This window comes from Eleginops maclovinus, chromosome 19, assembly GCF_036324505.1.
Source record: "Eleginops maclovinus isolate JMC-PN-2008 ecotype Puerto Natales chromosome 19, JC_Emac_rtc_rv5, whole genome shotgun sequence".
NCBI lineage: Eukaryota > Metazoa > Chordata > Actinopteri > Perciformes > Eleginopidae > Eleginops > Eleginops maclovinus.
In genome coordinates, this window is record NC_086367.1 from 3,566,260 (window position 1) to 3,578,221 (window position 11,962).

The window sequence follows — 11,962 nt, forward strand, 5'->3', positions numbered from 1 at the left end:
TATTCAAGTACAAGCATGTGAAATAGTACAGCAGACATTTCTTTCTTTCTTATTTCTCTCTTTTTGTTCTTCTTTTAAATAGTTTAGTTTAGTTTAGTTTAGTGAAATCACTAAAATAAGTGCACTTCATCAAACAGAGGTTGGGTGTGGGCCTACTTTGCTTGGATGCTATATACAAATAAATCCATTGACTTCTTAAATTAATTAATCTCACCCTTTTCAATGACTGACCAATACCTGCAGTGTTCAAGACTAAAAAGCTATCTCGTTATTATGGCGACAGTTTAATCGAGGCGTCAAATGTTGGTTAATGTTGCCATCTGCTGGCCTCAGGAGAAACTGCATGATTATTCAACATCAACATGTTGCAACAGATATCACGCCAGGATAAAAATCTACCAAAACAGAAATAATATAGTCCCACAATGCACTGCGTGCTTTGATATGAACATATGAAACTGAGTAAAAACAACGTCACATTGTTCCACTAACTATTACTTTTGCTTATGTTATTTGTATTATTAACTATTATTCAAAGGTTGTATGAACTTTGAACTAACTTACCAACTAACTAGCGCTTATGTATTTTATATCAATAAGCGTAACTCTTTCCGATGTTATTACCATAGTAAAATATTACTCTATGGCTGAATTTGGTGTTATTATTTATTATTTTCCAACTATTTTGCTCGTATTAACTATCAGTCTTGTTGATGTTATTACAACAATTTCCTTTTGTTATTTACTATGTTTCAAACACAATTTTGGTTTTATTACATTTCATTTTGAGAGGATTTTGATTTAAAAAACTATTACTATTAAAATAATATCGTTGATATTGACTCTTGCTAGCATTCTTGTTTTGGTATTCGACTCCCCCTCTGCCTATTTGTCCCGGGACAGCGCGAGTCACTGCGGGTCACGTTCCCCACGTCAGAGGTCCACATAATGGGCAAAGTGCACACCGGAAGTCGCATCATCTTGCAGAATCCTCACCGCAAGCCGTGATGAGGCAGTGTGTCCGGGTCCCGGGCGGGCTGGGGGTCCTGCAGATCCTCACGGTGTGTGTTGTGGTGCTGTGTGTCGCACCTGCAGCCTCACACCCGCAGTGTCTGGACTTTAAGCCCCCCTTCAGACCGCTGCAGGAGCTCCAGTTCTGCGTCATGTACAAGGAGTTCGGCTGCTGTGACTATGAGAAGGACCAGAAGCTGATGGCGAAGTACTACCGGATCATGGATAACTTTGATTATTACGGATATGCAAACTGCGCTGGGTTCGTGCTGGAGATGATCTGCCAGGTAGGACAAAGGTCGCCGTCCAGAACGTCTCCATCACCCGCCTGTAGTCCGAGCCAACAGCCACCACACTGACCCTCAAAGCTGTCACTAGGCTAGGATCTATTAAATAGAAATTATTAAAACTATTTTAATTAGCATCCAAATCTACTTAAATTACCGACGCTAAAGTAGTCTTTTCAGAATAATATATCTGATATGTTTTATAATTATTGATCATTAAAGTGTTCTCAGAGCTGGTAAAGGTGCAGCTAGTTTGAATGGCTTTGTATACTGCAGGGTAGCTGCTGGATTTACTCCAGGTGAACTAAAGTCTGATTTAAGGGTTGATCATATTTACCATCATTAATCCAGATCTGTAAAGAAACTAAAGGGATTAAATACATGTAGTGGAGTAGAGCAAAACATTAAAATACATTCTGTATTATAATTTCATACCAGCAAGTTGCTAGTAACTGTATTTGTTTTAGAAAATGTAGTGGAGTAAAAAGTGAAAAAATGCCTCCAAAATGTAGTAAAGTAAAAGTATAAAGTAGCATAACATGAAAATATTTAAGTGAAGTACAAGTTCCTCAGAAGTATGTGCTTTAGTACATTTACTTAGTTACTTTCCACCACTGACTAAATTATTTATCAAACATAACTTATTAAATCAATTATAATTCATTTCCTAGGGATTAGTTGTAAAACCATCCAGCATCCATAGGAAATACTATTAAAATATATGTTAATTAGTTTCCTGTGGATCCTGGATGGTTTTACCACTGGAAATAATTATTTATGAAATCATTGATTGATGTTTTTCTTATGTTGTAGTTGAAATGCAAGCTGTTGTAATGGTAGATTGGATGTTAGTGTCTTTAAGTTAAGGATCACTAATTAAGGCTTATGGATTGCGAGTCAGAAAATGTTAAAATAATTATTGTGATGAGAAGTTCCCCAACTTTTTTCACGTCCATAATCATTCATTTAATGTTTGATGGCTTTTGTCAAGTGCCAGCTTCTTAAAATTGGTTTGAGTGATCAATTGTAGGGGCTATAAGATTATGTAAATCATCCGGGAATGATAGCATTTGTTTATTCTTTCAAAAGGGAGCAAAAGGCATGGATAAAATGGGTCACCACTATTAAATTGGAACCAAAGTGTCTTTCATCCGCCTGTATCTTAAACTGAAACTTAAAGCTGTCAAAACTTTAAAGTAGGATTTATATAACTGTTTTATCTTACAGTAAATGTACAACACATGAAGGCTTCCTCTATTTGAGGTTCCCTGATGAGCAGAAGAAAAACTCCTCCAGCATTCACACAGAGGAGATGTAGAGAGGAGAGGCTTGGACGCGTTGACACCTGAGATATTGATTGAGCAACTTATTATGGGGCGGGTGTACCACTTATCTTATCAAATGATATCATATACAATTAGTATTCCAGGCATCACTTAATCTCACAACAGTCACCACCATGGGCTCCACCCTCTGTGGCCGCCTTTAAGATTTGTATTTTATGTAGGCTCCTTTATTGACCGAGGAAGATAAAGGACATTTCCTTAAATGGGGGGAAGACCAACATTACTCGACAAAAAGGGCACTTACCCTTTTAGTGCAGTGATCTGCAGGCATACCGCAACATGAAACAACCTATTAATTTATGTATCCTTTTAAATTAGGCCTATTCAAAATTAACTATTACTTTTTCCATCCCCAAAAAAATAACAGAATGCAAAATGTATGTATTGAACTGTCTCTTTGAGGCTGACTGATACCATTGCTTTCTGCAACTTCTACACATGACATACATGCATGTATGTATAAGCGTGCACTTCCTGTGTGTCCAGCTCATACAGTGTGCCTGTTACGTTAGTTGACAGTTATTTAATATATCTTAGTTTTTACATGTTTCAATGATAAAGTCAATTAATTTAATTTAGTGCCTTTTGAGTCTTTCGACAACTCAAAGACTTGAACACTACATGCTAACATTTACCCATTCACACACATGCATACACTGAGGGCTGCCATGCAAAGTGCATGTTCATGATGTGATCTAATGCTCATTTACATTCCCACCAGTGGCTCAGCCTACAGGAGCAATCTGGGGTTCACAAAGACACACGTACCACTACCTCTTCAGCCACAATGCTTGTACGTGCACAATGCACAATGATTATTGGCTACAAAAACATCTCATTATGTACGCCTATAATGTTCGATGCAAAAAATGGATTCAATGACTTTAGGGTAATGTGAAAGGCGCTGATTGTGGTGGTGAACTCACTAAAATAATGCCAGGTGACAACTAACATATTTAGTTTTTTTTTTGCAGCCAATGTCTTTTATGTTTTGAATCTTAAAACCCAAAATGTGTTAGCATTTTATTTATTTTTTATTTAGTAGCATCAAATAAAGTCTGTGGTTCACACAAGCCTAAGAGAGTCTCATGCTTTGTTCTACAAGATAATATACACCAGGAATTACCTATATGTACAGTCCCAATAAATACCCCACTTGTGCACAATTAAAACTTCTGTGTCATAAAAAAAAAAGTTGCTAACAAGTGACTAAATGAGACTTCATCATCATGGCGTACACAAATCCGCCGTAAGCTTATTCATGGTAATTTGAAGTCATGCAATAGGGATGTAGTTAGTTTATAGCCTAACCTTAGCTTTTGACTTCTGGCCATTGCATTTTCACTTCTTAAAACATAGAATTGGCAATTATGTGGAGATTATCCTGCTGAATCCAGTGGAAAATTCCTGTTGCTTTTTGTCAAAGGAACACTTGAGATGTTAACTTCCCGGTAAGCCTGCAAAAATGTGTCATCACTTCACCACTATAGTTTGCTAACAAGAATTTCACCTTAAAATGCATTTTGTTGAACAACTTATATCGGTGTTTATTTTGCTACTCAAACGAGGCCAAAAACCGCATTATATTTTTCGTTCTCTCGTTATCTCTTATTTCCTTCCCACTTCTTTCTGCCCAGGAATGCTCTCCATATGCAGCTCATCTGTTTGACGCTGAAGACCCCACCACAACGATCAGGACCATTCCTGGCCTTTGTCCTGACTACTGCTCTCAGTTTTGGAATAAGTGCAGGTCCACCATCCCTCTCTTGTCTGAAGACCCACACATAGCCAAAGTCAAAGAAGACCAGACACGTCTCTGCCGCTACCTGGAGCTAGACGACGTAGACTACTGCTACCCACACCTCCTCAGTGACCAGAAACTCACCCAGAATCTGGGCCATGTCCAGTCAGACGTGGACGGTTGTCTGCAGCTGTGCCTGGAAGAAGTCGCGAATGGGCTGCGGAACCCGCTAGCTATGGTGCACGCCAATGACGGTACACACCGGTTCTTTGTGGCGGAACAGGTGGGCTTGGTGTGGACGTACCTTCCTGACCGATCCAAACTGGAGAAGCCATTTTTGAACATAACCAAGGCAGTATTAACGTCCTCATGGGAAGGAGACGAGAGGGGCTTTCTGGGTCTTACCTTTCACCCTAAGCACAAGTACAATGGGAAGCTGTATGTTTACTACTCAGTGGAGGTGGGTTTTGACGAGAGGATCAGGATCAGTGAGTTTCATGTGTCAGCCCATGACATGAATGTGGTGGATCATGCCTCTGAGCGGTAGGTATGGACCAACACGTGTCCTACACCTGGTCTATTGTTGTCTGATATCCACTTTCTTCCAGGGTTATTCTAGAGATTGACGAACCAGCATCCAATCACAATGGAGGGCAACTACTCTTTGCAGATGATGGCTACTTGTACATTTTTACAGGGGATGGTGGAATGGCAGGGGATCCATTTGGGAAATATGGGAATGCCCAGAACAAGTAAGAATTCCAGAAAGGTTCCAGGACACCCTCAAATGATCTAAAGGAAAAATGGATGAACCACACTTTAGAAAAATTGTAAAGACTCTTACTCCTACTGTCAGATCAGATTTTATTCATAATTTATCATACTTCGTCTATACTTATGAAGAGTAAATGCATGTTTCTCTGCATTTGGGGTAAAATATGACTCTTCCCATGTCTTTTTTAGGTCAGCTCTATTGGGTAAAGTTCTCCGCATTGATGTGGATGACAATGAAAGAGGTCCATTGTACCGAATCCCTCCAGATAACCCCTTTGTACATGATCGGGGGGCTCGACCAGAGGTTTATGCTTACGGTGTGCGTAATATGTGGAGGTGTTCCGTGGACCGGGGTGACTCTCGGACCAAAGAGGGCAAAGGACGTATCTTCTGTGGGGATGTGGGCCAGAACAAGTTTGAAGAGATAGACATTATCGAGAAAGGTCGAAATTTCGGCTGGAGAGCCAAAGAAGGCTTCTCCTGCTACGATAAGAAGCTGTGTGCCAACAGCTCGCTAGGTAGGCATGCTCTGGTCAGTCCAATGGTTTTTAAACGAATTGCTTCACACTGCATGGCAACCTGTATGCATTGACAAAGACACACAAGCATTTATGCACTGTCGCAAGTTGAAATATTGTTCAATTCTCATTCAAGTCATGAAGTCATTCAGGTCATGAACTCATCAGTAGAACTAATCCAACTCGAAAGGGTGTCAGAGGGACTTTTTGAAGGCACAAATTAACAAGCATCTACCCTAAGAGAAATTCCTGTTTTTAAAGCAGAAATAGACAATTCGAAAAATGTTGAATGTCAATCACTTTAACTTCGGGGAGATTGGGGTAAGATGAGCCAGTGAGTAAATTGAACCACCCCCTTTATCTAAAGAACAGTGTACTTTTGTTGTCATGTCACCATACATTCAGGAAGCACCCATCCTTTCTATCTGGCTGTGATGGGGAGTAGCACATGTTAAAGTCGTAAATATGTTTTTTCCACAATAAACCAGGTTTTGCTTGTCAAAGTACATTTTCAACATGTCAGGTATGATGACTTGTCAAAGCAAATGTATCCAGTTCTGAAAATATGAATCATACATGTTGGTTATTTAGCAAGGTGTAAAACCATGTGAATCATTTAGCTAAAGATTAGCATGAAGGACTAAATTAGACTGTTTTTGTCCAAAAAAGTGGGTGTGGTTGAACCAAATGCTGTGGGGTAAACTGAGCCAGTGGTTCACCTTAATGGTTAAGGAGGCACTGAAGTTAAGTTAAGTCTCAGATTTATTTTTATTTTTTATGGTTTAGACATTGTAGAAAGAACAACATTTCTGTACCAAGCAGCTGGAGAGAGAAGAGTTTAGCAGGTAGGGTGTGCAAGAGATCACATGATTCAGTAGGTCAGCTAAGGTTAACTGGTCTTGTGTAGTTAAATTCAATATTGATTGAAAGAAAACATCCTGTAGTAAGGGTTGTTGTTGTTGTTGTTGTTGTTGTTGTTGTTTGTTGTTTCTTCTATCTCATTTTTCCGTGCCTAGAGGACAACATAACTAAAACATGGCTCATCTTACCCCACTCTCCCCTATGACTAATTTACTTGACATATTGTAGATTACCACTAGTAACTTCCGGTGTACTTTAATAGTTGAAACTGCATTGTCCTTCTGTGATTGCTCTGTTAGTTTACAATAATACTTGGACCTTGAATATCTACAATCAAAAAAGCTGGAAAAGGATTTTAATATACAAACTATTAATATTTATTACTGCTGATAATACAAAAATAAAGAATAGCCAGTTCTTTGAATTGGCGTCACTGTAAAGAGAAATGTCTTGCCCAGAGAAAGGAGAAACTCAGTAAAACTAATAATGACTTTTGGGTTTTTTGTCAGATGATGTCCTCCCTATTTATGCGTACCCTCACAAGATGGGCAAGTCAGTGACTGGGGGCTATGTTTACCGGGGATGTGAATACCCCAACATAAACGGCATGTACATATTTGGAGACTTCATGAGCGGGTAAGCTTTATATAGGTATTTAATACAGGAAGACACCCTTTAGCGCACCAGTCAAGAGGGAGTTTAATTTCTGATCAAATGCAAAGTTACAGGGCCTGGAACATATGGTACTCAGTGATTGAGGTCAAATGTTTGTTCCTTTTTGTCTTAATTATGTGTCCATTGGCTTTGCAAATGGAGCTAATGTAATGCAAGAACAATTTTGACCTATCGTATCATAAATAACAAGTTAATGCACTTGGGACATGTTACATGTAAACATAAAAGTAGAATTTGGCAATACTTGTTTGTAAATGATTAAAAGTTCCCATGACGCTCCACCATTATGTAACATACACACACACTCACAAACTTGTTTTCCTTCTACAGGCGTTTGATGAGTTTGCAGGAAGAAAGAAACACAGGGAAATGGAAGTACAATGAGATCTGTATGGGGAAGGGCATGACCTGTGCCTTCCCTGGAATCATCAACAACTACCACCAGTACATCATCTCCTTCGCAGAGGATGAAGCTGGTAATGCATAAACACGCACATACACTCAAACTCGGAATCTAACTTTATCTAGCTATCAATATGCTCTTGATTTAATAGTTTGTTGTTTAATCAGGTGAGCTGTACTTCATGTCCACTGGAGTACCGAGTGCTACATCCCCTTCAGGAGTCGTCTATAAAGTTGTGGACCCCTCAAGGTGGGTACAATGTATAATGCACTACTTCTGTGCTACAGCAAGATATTCCTGACACACTATGATGAAGCAATAACACTGTCCAGGAATTCCACTTTCAGCAGAACTTGTGTAATAAACATAATGTAATTGCATATTATAATATTCCAAAGAACCACCACCCAATCTTTTAGTTAGACACGGTGATCTGACAGACTACTGACCAGTGAGGTTTGGTCTATTGAAAGGGGTGTTATGGAATAGCCCAAGTTGTGGCAGAAACGGGGTTTTATACAACACGTAACATAGTCATTAATTTTCTTCTTTCGCACTTGATTACAGTAAAATAAAACATGTGTCATGTTCAGTAACTGCTCACTGTGCAGAGTATTGACAGGCTTAGGCTGTTTCTGTGGAATGGATATGTAAGACACACATCTGTTCACAATTACAAACACAGGCCTGTCATTCTTCTCTGTCGGCCCGGGGGATGTGCAGTACCGAGATCATACTGGGCCTGGATGTAAGATTAGATCTGTGCTTTCTTAGTTTCCCAGTGCTGCTGAATGAGGAGGTTATACTGCCTGTCTCTTTTTTTGTTGTAGAGAAGGGGAAACTAAAGGAGTGTTGGCTGAAATGTGAAAGCAGTAGATTGGTGAAAAACTGAGTCCTAAAACCCGGGAATGAGTTAGCACTTTACCACTTTTGGTTCCCTAGTTCTGAAGACGTCTTTTTAATGTATCTTTGATTTGTTAACTTTTTGTTCTACGACATAAAGTATTTCAACCAATACCTCACTGGTGAATGTCAGAAACTTCTATGTGTCTTAAAAACAGCGGTTGATAACAAGCGTCTAAATGAGACTACTGAACGTCATCAAGCAGAACATTAGCCTTAGCCGCGGTAAGCTTAGCCGCGGAGGGCTTAGCCGTACTATGCGACCATGACGTAGTTTGTTTATAGACTGTTGTTAGCCTTTTACTTCTGGCAATTCCATTCGTTATCAAAATAAATAATTTAGAGTTTATCCTGCTGAACATACATGGCTGTGTCACTGAAACACATATGTTTCCCAGAGTTGAGTTCAAAACTTGTGCAACTTTTAAAAAATTCAGTTTGAACATTTTTCACTCTGTTGTGTTTTTGGTGGTTTTCCAGACGCGCTCCACCAAGACAATGCCATTATGACCCTCTTCCTGTCAGAGTGAAAAGTAACCTTATCAAGTTTGTTCCTCAGGAAAGTGAGTCCACAGCCAAACACTACTGAATTATTAAAAACGTATTCAATCTGTGACATGAATCTGTTTTTATTGATATTTGTCTCATGTTTTTTTTTTCATTCCCCATTAGCATTAATTGGACTTGAACCACCACACAAAGCCAAGCCTGAGTCACAACCCACAGATTCCTCCGACTGGCTCCAAGAGCTCATTGACCGTCTCGGATTACCGGATGCTACCCCCCCTTTGCCAACAACCACCACAACCACCAAACCCCCCAGGCGGAAAGGCAGACGCAGAAAAGGTAAAACCAGAACGGAGAGTGTGCCTGAGCTCCAGAATGGAATGGTGAGGCTGGTTGGGGACGAACAAGGCCAAAGCGACCGGGGAAGGGTAGAGATCTACGTCAACGGGGAGTGGGGCACCGTATGTGACGACCTTTGGACAATCAAGAACGCTGAAGTGGTTTGCCGGCAACTGGGCTTCGAACGGGCTCTGAAGGCTGCCAAGAATTCTGAGTTCGGGGAAGGGAAGGATCTGCGGATTCTTCTGGATGACGTTCAGTGTGACGGGACAGAGTCCGGTCTGCTGGACTGCCAACACGCCGGCGTGGGGACTCATAACTGTGCCCACTATGAAGACGCTGGAGTGATCTGTGGCAACTCGGACCACATTATAGAAGTCTAAATGTTTGACTGCTATGAAATCCGAGCAACCATCATTAAACCTGTTGTTTTAAAAATCCATCCTAAATGTAATTCAATCAGGAGAGACCAATCTTTTTTTTTACGAATATTTGCATCATGTGCACAAGATGATAGAAATGTGAATTGTCTTTGGAGACTAGACCCCATTGTGATATCAGATATCGTAAAGAGGAGGTCCTTCTTTAAGGAACTCACCACCTGCGGTCTAGACACTGGTGCTGATTTGATGAAGATCAGGATATAAGGAGCAGCCTTTTGACCTAGGAACTGACTGGAGCTGAATTGTGGGACAATTGGCTGTTGCATATCGTAGGAAATGTTGTTGGTAACTAAAAGAGTGAACACCAATAATTGGGTGATTAGAAGCAACTTGAGGACTGAGAGAATTGCGAATTAATAAACATAAAGTGTTCCTGATTCAAATTTTCTATGAGTCAATTGAAATACACGCTTGTATTTCAATTGACTCATAGAAAATGGACAATGTTCTCATTCCCATGAAAAAGCCCACTGAAAATAACTACTTTTTGATAATAATTCATATATTTTCAGCAGCTATAATGGAATGTTTGAGCCAACATGTGCCTTATCTTGATGTCAGTCCAACACATTAAAGAGGGAAAGGGGGGGAAATCTTGTAGATTACACTGCAACCACATTACAATATGTTTTGAATAAAGGGTGTGGGACTTATTGTTCTCAGCAAGAGCAAGATGTTTCTCTGAAAAGCAGGGATATGGCAGATCATCAAAGCATTCCAGAGGTGACCTCACACTTTTGCAGTGGGGGCTTCCCTCTTTTTGTACCTGCCAGTAGTGGAACATCCATTCTCTTCTAAATGTTTATATAATAGTTTATGATTGTCCACGACAGTCTTGAATGTTTCATTTAAACATATGTTTGGCACAATCTCAGTGATTTGTTACAAAAAAGTCTCGAATGAATGTATGGGTATGTTATGATGTCATAATTTTAGTATACGATTTTACCTATACCTGGACAACATGTGTGTTAATCTTTTTCATATATGTTTACATTATCATTTCCGTATTGTTGTTAATTCTGAACACATGACATCTATTGTACGTCGCTCTCTGGGTTTAATAACATCTCTTCTGTTAATTGTGGGGTTTCTTTGGGAGTTTTTCCTACTGTACAGACTGTATGTAAAGCCACCTGAGACAAATTTGTAATTTTGGATATTGCGCTATTTTAATAAAATGTCATTGATTGAAGTTAAGTTTGTTCTGTTTGAGGAAGAGTTTATCCAATTCCAAGCACAATGTATTCAAAAGTTTACAGACGGGCAAAACAACAAAGTATTCTAATATCATGTAGCCTAGGTAAACTCACATTATAGTCCCCCACTTCCCAGAGAGTTCAGAGTGCTGCTCTTTGGTCTGAAGTCCGGAACTGCTGGGACCTGGCAGCACATTTCAGCTTGGCTTACATAAGCATTGTACTAAGCTTGAACTGTAGCCTACAAAGCCTGCAAATTCTAAAAGTTTGAACCAGGTCCACACTGAGTTAAAACCAAACACAAGCAGCTCCAGACTAGCCCCTTGTGGATATTTGCATAACTGCAATATATAAACTGCTCACACAGTAACATAATAGAATAGTGCAGTGATAACATATTTTTGTATGCCAACCCAGAAGTTAGCATCGCAAGGGCTCCCTTGGCTAAAGCTAATAAGATTTTACCAACAGATTTTGCAATATTGTGGCAAACACATGACTATAATACTAACAAGTTTATTCAGCAGAATAATCTACACACTTTAACATGACTTTATGATTTTTTAACAGTTAATGCAATCTCAAGGAGTAAAAAAGTGAAGATCCACTTCACCACTTAGCTAAGCTAAAGGTGGCTCATGTTTAGCAAGATTGATTTAGTAGTCTCATTTAGATGCTAAATAGCTACTGGCATTTTTACACACGTATTGGCTTTAGACAAAAATCTAACCACAGACCTTATTTCAGGCCTCTAACCAAAACTCATACTAAACACTATTGACATTGAGATGAGGCAACCAAAAGTGCTAAAATACTAACTAATTTCTTGGTTGTAGGACTCATTCATGCACCCTCTATTCAGAATAGACAGATTCAAGTTCAATATGTCTGCAAAATGTTGGATTCTTCTTTAAATTGTTAAAATATTGTATGATAATTTAAATTAAAAACATAA

At 39.3% G+C, this 11,962-nt stretch overlaps 1 protein-coding gene across 1 annotated transcript; it reads left to right on the forward strand.

The window, feature by feature from the left end:
• The first annotated feature begins 948 nt into the window (after positions 1-948).
• Positions 949-11,003, forward strand: hhipl1 (HHIP-like 1). Its single transcript, XM_063909143.1, has 9 exons — positions 949-1,298; positions 4,282-4,928; positions 4,994-5,137; positions 5,349-5,677; positions 7,048-7,174; positions 7,544-7,689; positions 7,784-7,865; positions 9,000-9,082; positions 9,192-11,003. Exons 1-9 carry the CDS (start codon positions 1,008-1,010, stop codon positions 9,746-9,748), a joined length of 2,406 nt encoding a protein of 801 aa, XP_063765213.1. The 5' UTR covers positions 949-1,007; the 3' UTR covers positions 9,749-11,003.
• Positions 11,004-11,962: the final 959 nt, after the last annotated feature.

Excerpts from the sequence above, each read along its gene's own strand:
- hhipl1 (XM_063909143.1), top strand. The coding sequence starts at position 1,008 with ATGAGGCAGTGTGTCCGGGTCCCGGGCGGGCTGGGGGTCCTGCAGATC. Across the intron at positions 5,138-5,348 it reads TATGGGAATGCCCAGAACAA|GTCAGCTCTATTGGGTAAAG; the intron begins GTAAGAATTCCA and ends TGTCTTTTTTAG. Across the intron at positions 7,866-8,999 it reads AAAGTTGTGGACCCCTCAAG|ACGCGCTCCACCAAGACAAT; the intron begins GTGGGTACAATG and ends GTGGTTTTCCAG.